Raw genomic sequence first — 15,209 nt, 5'->3', positions numbered from 1 at the left:
AACCCCATGCAAATACTCCCTAAACAACCTCCACATTTCCGTTGTGCACTTCCCCAAGAACATCTGTTCCCAATTTATGCTTGCGAGTTCCTAATTGCATTATAATTCCCCCTCCCCCAGTTAAATACTTTCTCATATCGTCTGCTCCCGTCCCTCTCCAAGGCTATGGTAAAGGTCAAGGAGTCACTATCTCCAAAATGCTCTCCCACCGAGAGATCTGAAACCTGATCAGGCTCATTGCCTAGTACCAGGTCCAGAATGGCCCCTCCTCTAGTCAGCCTGTCCACATACTGTGTCAGGAATCCTTCCTGGATACACCTAACAAACTCCACCCCATCTATCCCCTTTACACTAAGGAGGTGCCAATCAATATTACGGAACTTGAAATCACCCATGACAACAACCCTGTTATTTTTGCACCTCTCCAAAATCTGCCTCCCGATCTGTTCCTCAGTGTCTCTGCTGCTATTGTAGGGTCTGTAGGATACTCCCAATAGAGTGATCGCTCCCTTCCTGTTTCTGACTTCCACCCACACTGACTCAGTAGACAATTCCTCCAGCACATCCCCCATTTCTGCAGCTGTGCCACTGTCCCTTATCAGCAAAGCCACTCTCCCACCTCTTTTACCTCTGTCCCTGTCCCTTTTGAAACATCTAAACCCCTGGAATATCCAGCAGCCATTCCTGCCCTTGCGATAGCCAAGTCTCTGTAATGGCCACCATGTCACAGTTCCACGTACTTAACCATGCTCTAAGTTCATCACCCTTGTTCCTGATACTTCTCGCATTAGACACACTTCAGCCCATCCAACTGACTGCAGTTTTGACCTTTCAAATGCCTGTCCTTCCTCACAGTCTTCCTACACTCTGCATCTACTTGTACACTAAATGTACCAACCTCTAACCTATCACTTTGATTCCCATCCCCCTGCCAAACTAGTTTAAACCCTCCCCAACAGTTCTAGCAAACCTGCCCGCGAGAATATTGGTCCCCCTCCAGTTCAGATGTAACCCATCCCTTTTGTACAGGTCGTACCTTCCCCAGAAGAGATCCCAATGATCAACAAATCTGAAACCCTACCCCCTGCACCAATTCCTAAGCCATGCATTCATCTGCCAAATCAGCCTATCCTTACCCTCACTGGCATGTGGCGCAAGCAGCAATCCAGAGATTACTACCAATATGTATCACAACCATCTAGCTGTTCACCCTGCCACTATCAGAATGCTGTGGAACCCAATCCGAGACGGCCCTGTACCAGTCGGAAGTCTCTTTCACGTCCACAGAATCTCCTGTCTGTCCCCCTTACTATGGAATCCCCTATCACTACCGCCCTCCTCTTCTCCCCCCCCCCCCCCCCCTTGTGTACCATACGACCAGGCTCAGTGCCAGAGACCTGGTCACTGCGGATTTCCCCTGGTAGGTCGTCCCTCAACGGTATCCAAAGCAGTATACCTGTTATTGAGGGGAATGGCCACAGGAGTACTCTGCACTACCTGCCTGGATATCTCCCAGAACTCCCACATCTCACAAACTGAACACACCACTGACTGTGGAGCTGTTGTCACTACTTTGCCTGGCACTAAAGGAAACACCAAAGCAAGAAAGGAAGGAACTTACCAGAGACTTACCTTCACCTCTTGAGCCAAAGCCTCAATACCCCCCACTCTAACACTGGTCCACTCCAACAATGGCCGCTCTGCTTATACCTGCCTTCCCTTTATTTGCTGCTGTTAATAAGCTAATCAACTGGTTACAATTTGCAAATACGCCTCGTTTAGACTCTTGCAAGGTGAAACTCAAAAGCACACGCAGAGACTCACCTCTTTTCAAAGGTCCCACTCCAAACCTCCTGTAACGATGACTCTTACAAATGATTGTATCATTACAAGTTAATCAGCAGAGAATGATAACATGATACAATCTTGTTAAAAGGTAAAACAAATGTGTCTTATATTCTTCTAATCATTTGATGAAAATTGTTTGTGGTTAATAGCTGGTCTTTAATATTGACCTCTTTTACAATGTCAAGACTCACTGTCAAGATGATACAATACTTCCTTGCAAACACTTAATGCATAATGAAAATGTTAATTTCCTGAGGAAACTATGATAGAAACACAAACTTTTCAAATCTACAATATGTACTGCTCTAATTCCACAGCTATGTAATTATATACACAAAAATAAGCAGAGAGAAGAAAAGTGAGTAAGTTCAACTTTCAGGAATTTATTTGGTGTAAGATGCAAGTTTTGCAAACATTGCAAGATTTTAACCTGGCTGCAATAATTGCTTAGATTTTTCCGGGAAACGTGCCTTGTTCCAACTGATCATTCCATTTCTTTATCTAAAGGTGCAAAATATCATGGTTATTTCACTGTAAATAGTGCAATGACTGAGTAAAATTTCAAATTTTAAACTGACCAGTTATCTGTTTCCTTTAGTATTGTAAAATGAAATGCTAGATGTGTCAAGGGTAAAGTAATTTAAAGATAACAAAAAACTATTGATTTCAATTGAAGGTTTACAAATTAAATAGCCAGCTTGATTTTTAACTTTAAAATTAACAATAGTGTAAATTTTTACATGCGGGTTATTCCATCACTTACCCATGAAATTGGGCAGATTGACTTGAATACCCTCTGGTACCATTCACAGGGAGAAACATCAACACCTTTTGCAGTCAGTGTTTTGGTACAACGATGGAAATCTGTAAAACAATCACAAATATAGTCTGGCCACAATTATCTGATCATATCTTGTGTGAATAAATTATATTCATCAAATTTGAGCAATTATATCCTCGAAGAAGAAAAACTGCAATCTAAAACAAGCTGTTGATTCACATCAATTGCGCATTGCTGGCTAGAATGACCTTGCTGCTTTTATAGTTTGTGCCTCAATCAGTAAAGGATCCTATATACCTTTTTAATAACTTATGTTTGTCCTGATACTTCAGCAATGTGTAGACATGCATTCAAAAGATTTCTTTGTTCCTCTGCATTTCTCAATATCTTACCTCTTACTGTGTATTCCCTTGCCTTGCTAGGCCTCTCCAACTACAGTGCATTGACTGCTACCCACCACTTTTCTCATTTTTTGATATCTTCCTACAATCTATAGCTTCCTTCTTTACTATCAGTCACCTAGCCCATTTTTGTATCATTTCCAAGTTCTTACTGGTAGTCTCTAAATCAGCCTTTGATATCTACTCTCTGCTTCCTGCCCTGCCTCAATTTTGAAATGGACTTCCCACAATTCTATAGACTGTTTTTTAAACCGGTCTATCATATGGCACCTTGTCAAAAGCCTTGCTGAGATCCATATAGGCTATATCAACTGCCCAATCTTACATGATTCATCTTCAACAACAAATTCCCTTAACAAATCCATGCTGACAGTCGGAAACAGAATCAGGTTTATTATCACTGACATATGTTGTGAAATTTGTTTTGCAGCAGCAGTACAGTGCAAGACATAAAGACATAAAAATTACTTTAAGTTACAAAAGTAAATAAATAGTGCAAAAGAGGAATAACGAGGTAGTGTTTATGGACCGTTCAGAAATCTGATGGCAGAGGGGAAGAAGCTCTTCCTGAAACATTGAGTGTGGGTCTTCAGGCTCCCATACTTCCTCTCCGATGGTACTAATGTGAAGAGAGCATGTCTCTGGTGGTGAGTGTCCTTACTGATGGATGCTGCCTTCTTGAGGAACTGCCTCTTGAAGATGTCCTTGATGGTGGGGAGGGTGGTGCCAGTGATGGAGCTGGATGAGTCTACAACCGTCTGCAGCCTCTTTCGATCCTGCACATTGGAGCCTCCATACCAGGCAGTGATGCAACCAGTCAGAATGCTCTCCACTGTACATCTGTAGAAAATCACAAGAGTCTTTGATGACATACCAAATATCCTCAAAGTCCTAATGAAGTAGAGCTGCTGGCGTGCCTTCTTCGTGATTGCATCAATGTGTTGGGCCCAAGATAGATCTTCAGAAATGTTGACACTCAAGAACTTGAAGCTGCTCACCCTTTCCATCGCTGACCCCTCAATGAAGACTGGTGTGTGCTCTCCCAACTTCCCCTTCCTGAAGTCCACAATCAATTCCTTGGTCCTGCTGACACTGAGTGCGAGGTTGTTGTTGCGACACCACTCAACCAGCTGATCTATCTCACTCCTGTACGCCTCCTCATTGCCATCTGAGATTCTGCCAACAACAGTGGTGTCATCAGTGAATTTATAGATGCCTAGCCACACAGTCATGAGTGTAGAGAGAGTAGAGCAGTGGGCTAAGTTCCCATCCTTGAAGTGTGCCAGTATTGATTGTCAGCAAGGAGATGTTACTACTGATCTGCACTGACTGTGGTCTCCCAATAAGGAAGTCAAGGATCCAGCTGCAGAGGGAGGTACAGAGGACCAGGTTTTGAAACTTGTTGATTAGCACTGAGGGGATGATGGTGTTGAACGCCGAGCTGCAATCGATAAACAGCAGCATGATGTATGTTTTGTTGTTGTCTAGGTGTTCCCAAGTCGAGTGGAGAGCCAGTGAAATTGCATCCACTGTATACCTGTTGTGGCGGTAGGCAAACTGCAGCAGGTCTAGCTCCTTGCTCAGGTAGGAGTTAATTCTAGCCATGACCAACCTCTCAAAGCATTTCATTACAGTAGATGTGAGTGCTATCAGGCAATAGTTGTTGAGGCAGCTCACCCTGCTCTCCTTGGGTACCGGTATGATTGATGCCCTTTTGAAGCAGGTAGGAACCTCCAACTGCAACAGTGAGAGGTTGAATATGTCCTTGAACACTCCAGCCAGTTGGTCGGCACAGATTTTCAGTACCCTGCCAGGTACACTGTTGGGGCCTGACGCCTTGCGAGGGTTCACCCTCTTCAAGGATGTTCTTATGTCGGCTTCCAAGACAGAAATCACAGGGTTGTCAGATGCTGTGGGGATTCACACAGGTGTAATGTTATTCTCCCTTTCAAAGCCTGCATAAAAGGTGAGCTCATCAGGGAGTGAAGCATCACTGCTATTTATGCTGTTGGGTTTCACCTTATACAAAGTAATGGCATGTAAACCCTGCCACAGCTGTTGTGCATCCAATTGTGTCTCTAACTTCACATGGAATTGCCTTTTTGCTTTCACGATGGCCTTCCAGAGGTCGTACCTGACAGTCCTCGAGTAATTCACATAGGAAAATGTAGATTCATTGTTAATGGTCCAGTTAATACTATCCCCCAGAGTAGTTTTTTCAGCAATTTGTCCTCCAGCAATATCAAGCTGACTTGTAATTAATAAGTCAACCTCTTTCTTTTCAAAATAAATATTCTGTGATTTTAGTCATCCAATCCCTCACACCATACCAGAGGATTGGAAATTGAAGCACAGAGCCTCCATTTCTTCTCTTAACAAGCTTTGATGTGGACTTGATTTATCTGGAGATATCTTTATTAGTCACATGTACATCAAAACACACAGTGAAATGCATCTTTTGTGTAGAGTGTTCTGGGGGCAGCCCGCAAGTGTCGCCACGGTTCCAGCGCCAACATAGGGAGCTAGGCAGAAGGCTGAAGAGCAGGACCTCAAGGGTAGCAATCTCAGGATTGCTGCCAGGGCCACATGATAGTGAAGGTAAGAATAGGATGAGATGGCAGTTGAATGCGTGGCTGAGGAGTTGGTGCGGGGGGCAAAGATTTAGATTTTTGGATCACTGGGATCTCTTCTGGGGAAGGTTGGACCTGGACATAGTAGATGGGTTACACCTGAACTCAAGGGGGACCAATATCCTTGCAGGCAGGTTTGCTAGTGTGGTTTGGGAGGGTTTAAACTAGTTTGCAAGGGGGGTGGGAACCAGAGGGTCAGTGGAAGAAGTGCATGATAATCAGATCTAACATATAGAGGCTTTGAGGAAGGAGAAGCAGAGTATAGGATATAAAAGTAGAAAGGTGGATGGGCTAAAGTGCATTTACTTAAATGCATGAAGTATCAGGAATAAGGGTGATGAATTGAGAGCTTGGATAAATACATGGAACTATGATATTGTGGCTCTTGCAGAGACTTGGCTGTCACCAGGGCAGGAATGGATGCTGAATATTCCTGGATTTCAGTGTTTTAAAAGGGATGGGGGCAGGGGGGGAGACAGAAGAGGAGGAGGAGTGGCGTTACTGGTCAGGGATACTATTACAGCTGCAGAAAGGGTGGATAATGTAGAAGGATCCTCTCCAGAGTCAGTATGGGTGGAAGTTAGGAACAAGGAAGGAGCAGTTACTCTACTGGGAGTTTTTTATAGGCCCCCTCGTAGCAGCAAGGATACTGAGGAGCAGATTGGGAGGCAGATTTTGGAAAGGTGCAAGAATAACAGGGTTGTTATCATGGGAGACTTCAACTTCCCAAATATTGATTGGCACCTGCTTAGTATCAAAGGTTTAGATGGGGCAGAGTTTGTTAAATGTGTCCAGGACGGATTTCTGTCACAGTATGTTGACAGGCCGACTAGAGGGAATGCCATATTAGATCTAGTATTAGGTAATGAACCGGGTCAGGTGACAGCTCTCTCAGTGGGTGAGCATTTGGGGGACAGTGACCACCGCTCCATAACCTTTCGCACTGTCATGGACAAGGATAGGAGCAAAGAGGACAGGAAGATATTTAATTGGGGAAGGGCAAATTATGAGGCTATAAGGCTAGAACTTGCGAGTGTAAACTGGGATGACATTTTTGAAGGGAAATGTACTATGAAGATGTGGTCGTTATTCAGGGATCTCCTGCAGGGTGTTAGGGATAAAATAGTTCCGGTGAGCCAGAGAAGGAATGGCAAGGTGAAGGAACCATGGGTGACAAGAGAGGTGGAACATTTGGTTAGGAGGAAGAAGGCAGCATAAATAAGGTGTAGACAGCAAGGATCAGATAGGGCTCTTGAGGAATATAGGGTAGCAAGGAAGGAACTTAAGAAGGGGCTGAGGAGAGCAAGAGGGGGACGTGAAAAGACCTTGGCGAGTAGGGTTAAGGAAAATCCCAAGGCATTTTTCATTTATGTGAAGAGCAGAAGGATGATGAGAGTAAGGGTAGGACCAATTAGAGACAAAGGTGGGAAGATGTGCCTGGAAGCTGTGGAAATGGGTGAGGTCTTCAATGAATACTTGTCTTCAGTATTCATCAAGGAGAGGGGCCTTGATGACACTAAGGACAGTGTTGGTAAGGTTAATGTTCTAGAGCATGTTGATATCAAGAGAGATGATGTGATGGAGCTGTTAGAAAATATTAGGACAGATAAGTCCCCGGGGCCTGATGGAATATTCCCCAGGCTGCTCTGCGAGGCAAGGGAGGAGATTGCTGAACCGTTAGCTAGGACATTTGACTACTCATTGTCCAGAGGAATGGTACCAGAGGATTGGAGGGTGGCAAATGTTGTCCCCTTATTCAAAAAAGGTACTAGGGACAGTCCAGGGAATTATAGACCAGTGAGCCTTACGCCTGTGGTGGGCAAGCTGTTGGAAAGGATTCTTAGAGATAGGATCTATGGGCATTTAGAGAATCATGGTCTGATCAGGGACAGCCAGCATGGCTTTGTGAAGGGCAGATCATGTATCACAAGCCTGATAGGGTTCTTTGAGGTGACCAGGCAGATTGATGAGGGTAGTGCAGTAGGTGTAGTCTACATGGATTTTAGTAAGGTGTTTGACAAAGTTCCACATGGTAGGCTTCTTCAGAAGGTCAGAGGGCATGGGATCCAGGGAAGCTTGGCTGTGTGGATTCAGAATTGGCTTGCCTGTAGAAAGCAGAGGGTTGTGGTGGAGGGAGTGCATTCGGATTGGAGGGCTGTGACTAGGGGTGTCCCACAAGGATCAGTTCTGGGACTTCTACTTTTTGTGATATTTATTAATGTCTTGGATGAGGGGGTAGAAGGGTGGGTTGGCAAGTTTGCAGACAACACAAAGGTTGGTGGTGTTGTGGATAGTGTGGAGGATTGTCGAAGACTGCAGAAGGACATCGATAGGATGCAGAGCTGGGCTGAGAAGTGGCAGATGGAGTTCAATCCAGAGAAGTGTGAGGTGGTACACTTTGGAAGGACAAACTCCAAGGCAGAGTACAAGGTTAATGGCAGGATTCTGGGTAGCGTGGAGGAGCAGAGGGATCTGGGAGTTCATATCCACAGATCACTGAAAGTTGCCTCACAGGTGGATAGGGTAGTTAAGAAAGCTTACAGGATGTTAGCATTCATAAGTCGTGGGATCAAGTTTAGGAGCCGCGAGGTAATGATGCAGCTCTACAAAACACTGGTTAGACCACACTTGGAGTACTGTGTCCGGTTCTGGTCACCTCGTTATAAGGAGGATGTAGAAGCATTGGAAAGAGTGCACAGGAGATTTACCAGGATGCTGCCTGGTTTGGAAAGTGTGCATTATGAGGAGAGACTAAGGGAGCTAGGGCTTTACTCTTTGGAGAGGAGGAGGATGAGGGGAGACTTGATAGAGGTGTACAAAATATTAAGAGGAATAGATAGACAGCCAGTGCCTCTTTTCCAGGGCACCAATGCTCAATACAAGAGGGCATGGCTTTAAAGTAATGGGTCGGAAGTTCAAGGGAGATATCAGAGGGACGTTTTTTTACCCAGAGAGTGGTTGGGGCATGGAATGTGCTGCCTGGGCTGGTGGTGGAGGTAGGTATATTGGTCAAATTCAAGAGATTGCTAGATAAGCATATGGAAGAATTTAAAATAGAGGGAAATGGGGGAGGTAGAGGTTAGATAGTCTTAGGCGAGGTTTAAAGGTCAGCACAACATTGTGGGCCGAAGGGCCTGTATTGTGCTGTACTGTTCAATGATTCTATGATAGCATGCCCACTACTTCCTAACTTGTATGTCTTTGGAATGTGGGAGGAAACCGGAGCACCCGGAGGAAACCCACGCAGACACGGGGAGAACGTACGAACTCCTTACAGACAGTAGCTGGATTTGAACCCGGGCCGCTGGCACTGTAAAGCGTTACACTAACTGCTACACTACCGTGCCTGCCCACAAACATACAATACTCTTCTGAAATTTTACCCATGCATTTTCTAAACTTTAAACTTTCTGCAATATCTAATCATTGGTATTTGTCAAATTTCTTTCCTGCACTATTCTACTCCAAATGCTTTCATATCCAGCGGACTTTGGATTTGGGAGTGCCAGTCTTAATCAGAGTCCTATTTGCTCTAATCACTTGCTATCTCTGCCTCAAATGCATCTTGCTGCTGTGAAAGTGTTTTAACTTCAAGTAGCTGTTTTCCCATACTTTGGTAAATTATATTGTAACTGAGTAAAGAAGGCCTTTTCCAGACTGAACTTTAAACCTGAATCTACTTTGTTCTTTCCAATAACAATGGTCAATCTACCCATATAATGAACTTTTTTGTGAAAATGGTCTCTTATTGATGCTTTTTTTCTTGCTGCTTTTTTTCTTGCTGCCTGGTTTCATTCCTTAAAATTGTCCAGAACTGCCTCCTCTTTAATTGAACGCTCTACACAGACTAAGTTCTGAATGCAAGAATCTTGTGTTATTACACCAATTTTATCCCAGTTAATTGAGATGGCTGCAAATGCCTTTTGTTCCTGCCCAATTAGTACTGTACTACATGTTTGAAATCTGCCTACATATTTCCTCTTCTCTCTCCTACCATTTTGTTTTTGGAGGGTGTGTATAGCATGGTGCAAGTGTCTTTACTATTTCCTCATTTCAACTCATTTGGCCTTGATGCATGATCCCTAATGGTCACTATTTAAATAACGCACCCACCAACCCTCCCCCCCCCCCAGTCTCTCACTAAATTGAAAACCGAGGAAAGTTGTTGTTTTTCCTACCTTTGTTTAAGCTATATTTCTGTGCATAGTACTTTCTCAAATGTATTCTCAGCTCATTTGCCTTATTTCTTAATCCCTGCGTTGTACTATAGAACATTGAATAATACAAACACTTTTGTTGTTTATTTTCTTCCCAAACTTGCTTACATTCCCTGCTTTACATTTTCAGACATGCTTCACATTAGAAAGGATCTTGAGGACTAGTGTATTCAATTCTAAAAAAGAATGTTGACATAATCATAACCCTACTCATGAACCAAACAATATCAGGTCCAATTTTTCTCCCAATAATTTCAAATTAACAAAAACAGTGAATCAAATTAAAGATTTAAGATTGGGAACTTATAATGTATGTTCCAATCCCCATTACGAACAGAAGCCCGACTGTTTATTGCTCAACTGTGATAAATACGTAAAATGTTTTTAGATGGTATGACATTATAGATGTTTTCTATCTATCTTTCAAATTAGTTAAAATACTTCCTAACATCAGTAGTAAATTTCCCAAGATGATACCATTGAGGGGGTGACCTATCCAACTTCTATAGGTCCTAGCTCCCCCAGAACCACTTCCAATGCCCAAGAAAGCCCCTCCTGCAGCATCTTTCTGGTTGTGTAGTTATATGTACTATCCTATTTCTATACTCAGCATTGCAAGGCAGCAAGAATAACATGATTATAACACAGCTTTGAAATTGTTTTTCCTTCAAGTAGTTGTTTCCTGACCACTTTGGTAAATTATTTTGTAGCTTTAATAATGTAGTCCGTTTCCAAACAGTGAACTTTAAATCCTAGCCTATTTTGTTCTTTCCATATCTAAATTATGAACTCTACCACCAAAATCTTCTCCCATGGATGCTTCTTTATTCTAGCTGCCGGGCTTCAAATCTTCTTTTGATGCACATTTTAAATTTTGTGAGCTCCCTAAAATCTGCCTGGAGGACCTCATTCATTCCACCTATCTCAATGGACCATTAACTTTAGCTCCAACTTGCTCCCTGCCCAAATGTAACCGTCCACTCCCTACAAACTCCCACCTGCAGAGAATGTTTTGTAGCCACTGTAAGATCCCTATCCCCAATACAAATCATCCTGGAATCACATTTGCAGCCCCAAAACACCTGCTCCCCTAATTACTGAATCACTTTTGCTTTCTTGATCTTCCTCCTTGCTGACTGTACACCTAATCCACCCACACCGGCATGGATTTTGCACTTGCTCTGAGCAAAGTGTAGTCATGGGACTCCTTGTTTGCCTGGCAGACACCCACTCTCCATCTGCCTGCATGCTCTTCAAGTGGGAGGCGACTACTTCCTAAAAAATCCTCTCTACCTAATGCCCAACCCAGTGAATGGATTGCAGTTGTATTAACTGCTGCTGAAAATTCAAAGCCAGAAGCTGGAGATACTCCAGCCAGCAACACTTCCTGAAAATGTGGTTCTCCAGGACGTAAGAGTCCTGGAGTTGCCACACTACAGGACTCCCATTTGACGGGATTGAAGTGCCCCTTTGTACCTGTTTTTTGCTAGGTATTCTTGGTTTTATATAATTACTAACTGTACATTTACCAGTTGTCTTAAGGTCAGTTCTCCTTTAATTTACATTTTTACTCTGATATTTTAGAACACTTTAAATCTGCTTGTTTATGCAGCAAAACTAGAAAATTTGAGGAAAAAGTGAATCTGTCAACTAGAGACAAGCAGTGAATGAGCAAAAGGATGCAAGTTTGTCTGCATTTTTGAAGCTCAGATTAAAACAGATACCAGTGACTTGCATTTTCAGCTCCCACATTAGACACTGAAACCAAGAAATTTTATAGCATGATGCAATGGCTGCATATGAAATGCAATTAAATTTCTTGGGAAAGCTGATCAAGTAGCACAATTAGAAACCTGCCATACAGTACACAATCTATCATTTTCTCTTCTGGATCTGTGTCATGACAGATCCACTATTGTATGGAACCCAGACATGTATAATGAGGTCCAACGTATGCTTGGTACACCAATCTGAATCATGAAAGTTGTATGTCCTTATTGAAAAGCCTACTTCAGTGCAGATTAAAGAGTGCTTCCAGTTATGGGAGTATGCCACTGGACACCAGCTTCAGGTAGGAAAGAACTAGTAGCTCACAGCAGTTTTCTCTCAGATCCCAACACACTCACCATTAAAATCTCTAAATCCTCAGCAATCATAACCTCAACTCAGAGTAGCTTATCTAAATAACCAGCCTGCACTAGAGTAAAACTCTCACCATCTCCAAATCATGCCAGGCATCTCTTACTTGTGTGTCCCAACCAACACACTCCTGTGACTTAGCTTAAAAACGAGTGGGACATTACCATGTCAATGGCACATGATGCCATGGGGCTCAAGCATAACAGAACTTTACAGGAACAGCCTCAAATAAAAATTCTGTTGCCCCCACCCCACACACACATTGTTCATTTAACACACCTTTCCTGATGCCAGATAATTTCTATGCTCAAGTCTCATCACAACATTTTCTCACCTAGGTAATTTTGGAAGCAGTTCCTGGTTTGGTTTTGATTAGGAAACCTAGCATCAAAAGGAGCAGTCTTATACTTCTTCAGCTTGTCCTGGATGGTCTCTGCCATGGTGCCTGGCAAAAGATTTGAAAAATATTTTTGTAGAACTTATGAAATTTGTTTTTATCCACAGAAGAATAAACACAAAATGCTATTTGGAGAACAGGAGGTCAAAAAAAACTCTGCATTTTCATTGAACAAGGCTGCTACAAGTGCCTTTACACATGTCAAAATGGGTGGCCTGCTGCTAAGCCTCTCACTCTTCCCCACCCACCTGTTTTTCTCCCTTTGAGTGAACCTGGGCAGGAAGTCTAGGTCACAGCCAAAGCAGCAGCATATAACCACCAACATATGCGTGACACAAAGACAGTCATAGGCTCAGCTGGTTCCAGAGATTGTTGTTAGTCAATTTTGAATATATGAGTAAAGCCAATATGACAATTTACCACAGCTGATACTAATGAAATGACAAAAACAAGACTTCCTCCAACCAGATCTTAACTGTTTGAAAGCTTAATGTATCATAAAAAATGACAGCAAAATAAATCAGCTTATTACTTAAATATTTTTGCAAGATACTCTTACTAGGATTTAAATACCTTAAGTTCAAAACGTGTTCCAAAATAAGAAATCTGGGTGATGTAAATGCAATCAAGGCTTGACCTTTCAAACATACATATTAGCAAAGAAAGTTTTTTTTAATTTTAAAGGGATTTGAAAGAAAAATATAGATTCCAAGTTCTAATTTTATATTATTTTTACGGTACTTAGTTAAAGACACAATTGATTACAGAGCTAACTGCACCTCACAAGTTATATAGCTACTGCTCTGCTGTGCACCCACTGAAGTGCAGTGATATCAACCCTTTAGGAGAGTTTGCTCTGTGAGAACACTTGCACCAGCGACTCAGTGATGTTCTTCCTCATTTTAAATAAAGGAAGTCCTTTTGGGTAAATTTTATTACATAATAGCTCAAAACAGTTTCATTTAACTGGATTCCGAGGCTGAGAAAACTTGGGCATAAAAGCCTAGCCTTCATCTTTCTCCAAGTGTTTAAATCAATCGTCAATTTCTTATGCACCGTTCATTGTGTACAGTTCCTGCTTACTGTTCACTATTCTCACATCAGTTTTAACACCCAATGACTGGAACCTCTGGCGCCACCATCTGTGTCATATAGACCCACTCTGTGTCCACATAAGGTCATTTCCCAACAAGGAACAAGATCCACGATCTATTTCTTAATTATTTACCACTTAAACTGTGAAATCAAATGTCCGAAGAAACCCTTTCTGTGGCAGGTGTGCAGAGCAAGTCATTCCACTCCGCCTTTTTTTTAAAAGCCGAAACACTAAGTGAATTTATGTTTCGGAAATAACTACAAGAAGAGTGAATATTAACCCGCAAAATTATATTTCATGTTTAAAATCTTCATCTAGCTTGAACCCCTCCTTTAACTCTTATCAGCAAAACTGCCGATTCATCCTAGCACTGTTGTACGCTTCTACGGCGGACAAGGGCAAACTAAAATCCCGGGAACACTGGTTTATAAAGTACGGGCTGGGTAATTCTGGGCGGTGGTCCTTGAAGCTGCCCCGTTACCAGCCGGGGAGGGACACGTCCCCTCGCTGTTGGGTCGAGAGTCCGAAGTTCCCAAGGTCGTTGCTCAGCCGCGATCCAATGTCACACACACACACACACGGCGCCATCGCCCGCATCTTCACTGTGTGACGAGAGGATCTCCCCATCTCCCCATCTCACCATCCCACCCCCCACCTGTAGCGCTCAGTGCGCTCCGCTCCCACCCCACCCTTAACCGGGAGCAACGCCGCGACCCGCAGGACTCACGGCCGGCTCAAGTACAACGGTGCGCCTTCACTTCCTCACCGCTGCTGACCGACAAACAGCGCCGTGCGCCGTCGGCAATGCGGCATGGCGGAGCTTGGTGGGCAGGGCAACAGCACAGGGAGGGGGGAGGAGGAGGGTGGTAGAGGGATGAGGATGGAGGAATGAGGATGGAGGGCGCAGGGGAGCGGATGGTGGGGAGGGGGGCATGGAGGGTGCAGGGAAGGTGGGGGGGGGAGGTGATTGAGGATAGTGAGTGGAGGGGTGAGTACAGGGGAGGGTCGGGGGTGGGAGGACAAGCTCGGCAAGCACCAACTCACCCACCTGCCAGCCTGGATCTAACACAATGCCTGAGGACGGCACGTATACCTCGCCTGAACCCGCACGACGTCAGCTCACCGCCCCCTGGCTGCGCTATTATTAACCTGAAGCGCAAACCGGAAAAGGCGCGACGGTCACCAGCGTGGACCCGATATGGCGGCAGGCGCCACGTGCCGGCCGTTTCCCGCCGAGCAGGGCGGAGCCGCCCGCCACCTTCACACCGGCGAGGCGGTGGAAGGAACTTCGAACAGTCGACGGGTTTCAAGGAGCCCCGCACGCGGTTAACGGTCGGCCGCTCGAGGCCCCGGTACGTCGGCGGGGCCTCGAACTCGCCGTCCCCCGCCCCCAGCCCCCAGACCGGAGACTTGCCGCCCGGGCCCCGTGGTTCCCTCCAACACGGTGGAAGTTTGTGCCTGGCGTTCGATGAGCACAGCTGAAAATGCCAACCCCCATCACCATTTCCCTCCCACACCCAAAACCCTATGGGCACCGTTGCAAATTAAGGATCTTTGCTACCAATTCCCACCCTGCTACCACATCGACACGGACCACGTCTCTCGATTTCTGCATCTCAGGAAATTAACCAATGGACCATATCCCCTTCAAGCTCACAGGCTTCCATGGCTATGTCGTCCTCCTCCTCCCACCCTGATCC

At 44.3% G+C, this 15,209-nt stretch overlaps 1 protein-coding gene across 2 annotated transcripts; it reads right to left on the bottom strand.

Moving 5' to 3' along the window:
- Positions 1 to 2,211: 2,211 nt before the first annotated feature.
- On the bottom strand, positions 2,212 to 14,720 carry LOC127573311 (cytochrome c oxidase subunit 6B1-like). 2 transcript variants are annotated; one of them, XM_052021376.1, is made up of 4 exons: positions 14,558 to 14,720; positions 12,351 to 12,461; positions 2,612 to 2,712; positions 2,212 to 2,349 (listed from the first exon to the last, which is right to left on the bottom strand). In XM_052021376.1, exons 2-4 carry the CDS (start codon positions 12,454 to 12,456, stop codon positions 2,296 to 2,298), a joined length of 261 nt encoding a protein of 86 aa, XP_051877336.1. In that variant the 5' UTR covers positions 12,457 to 12,461; positions 14,558 to 14,720; the 3' UTR covers positions 2,212 to 2,295. The 2 variants fall into 2 exon arrangements, with proteins under 2 accessions (XP_051877336.1, XP_051877335.1); XM_052021375.1 differs by lacking the exon at positions 14,558 to 14,720 and adding an exon at positions 14,237 to 14,402.
- Between the last annotated feature and the right edge of the window lie 489 nt (positions 14,721 to 15,209).

The sequence above is a fragment of the Pristis pectinata genome, chromosome 8 (assembly GCF_009764475.1).
Source record: "Pristis pectinata isolate sPriPec2 chromosome 8, sPriPec2.1.pri, whole genome shotgun sequence".
Classification (NCBI taxonomy): domain Eukaryota; kingdom Metazoa; phylum Chordata; class Chondrichthyes; order Rhinopristiformes; family Pristidae; genus Pristis; species Pristis pectinata.
This window is presented reverse-complemented; position numbering and strand designations above follow the sequence as displayed.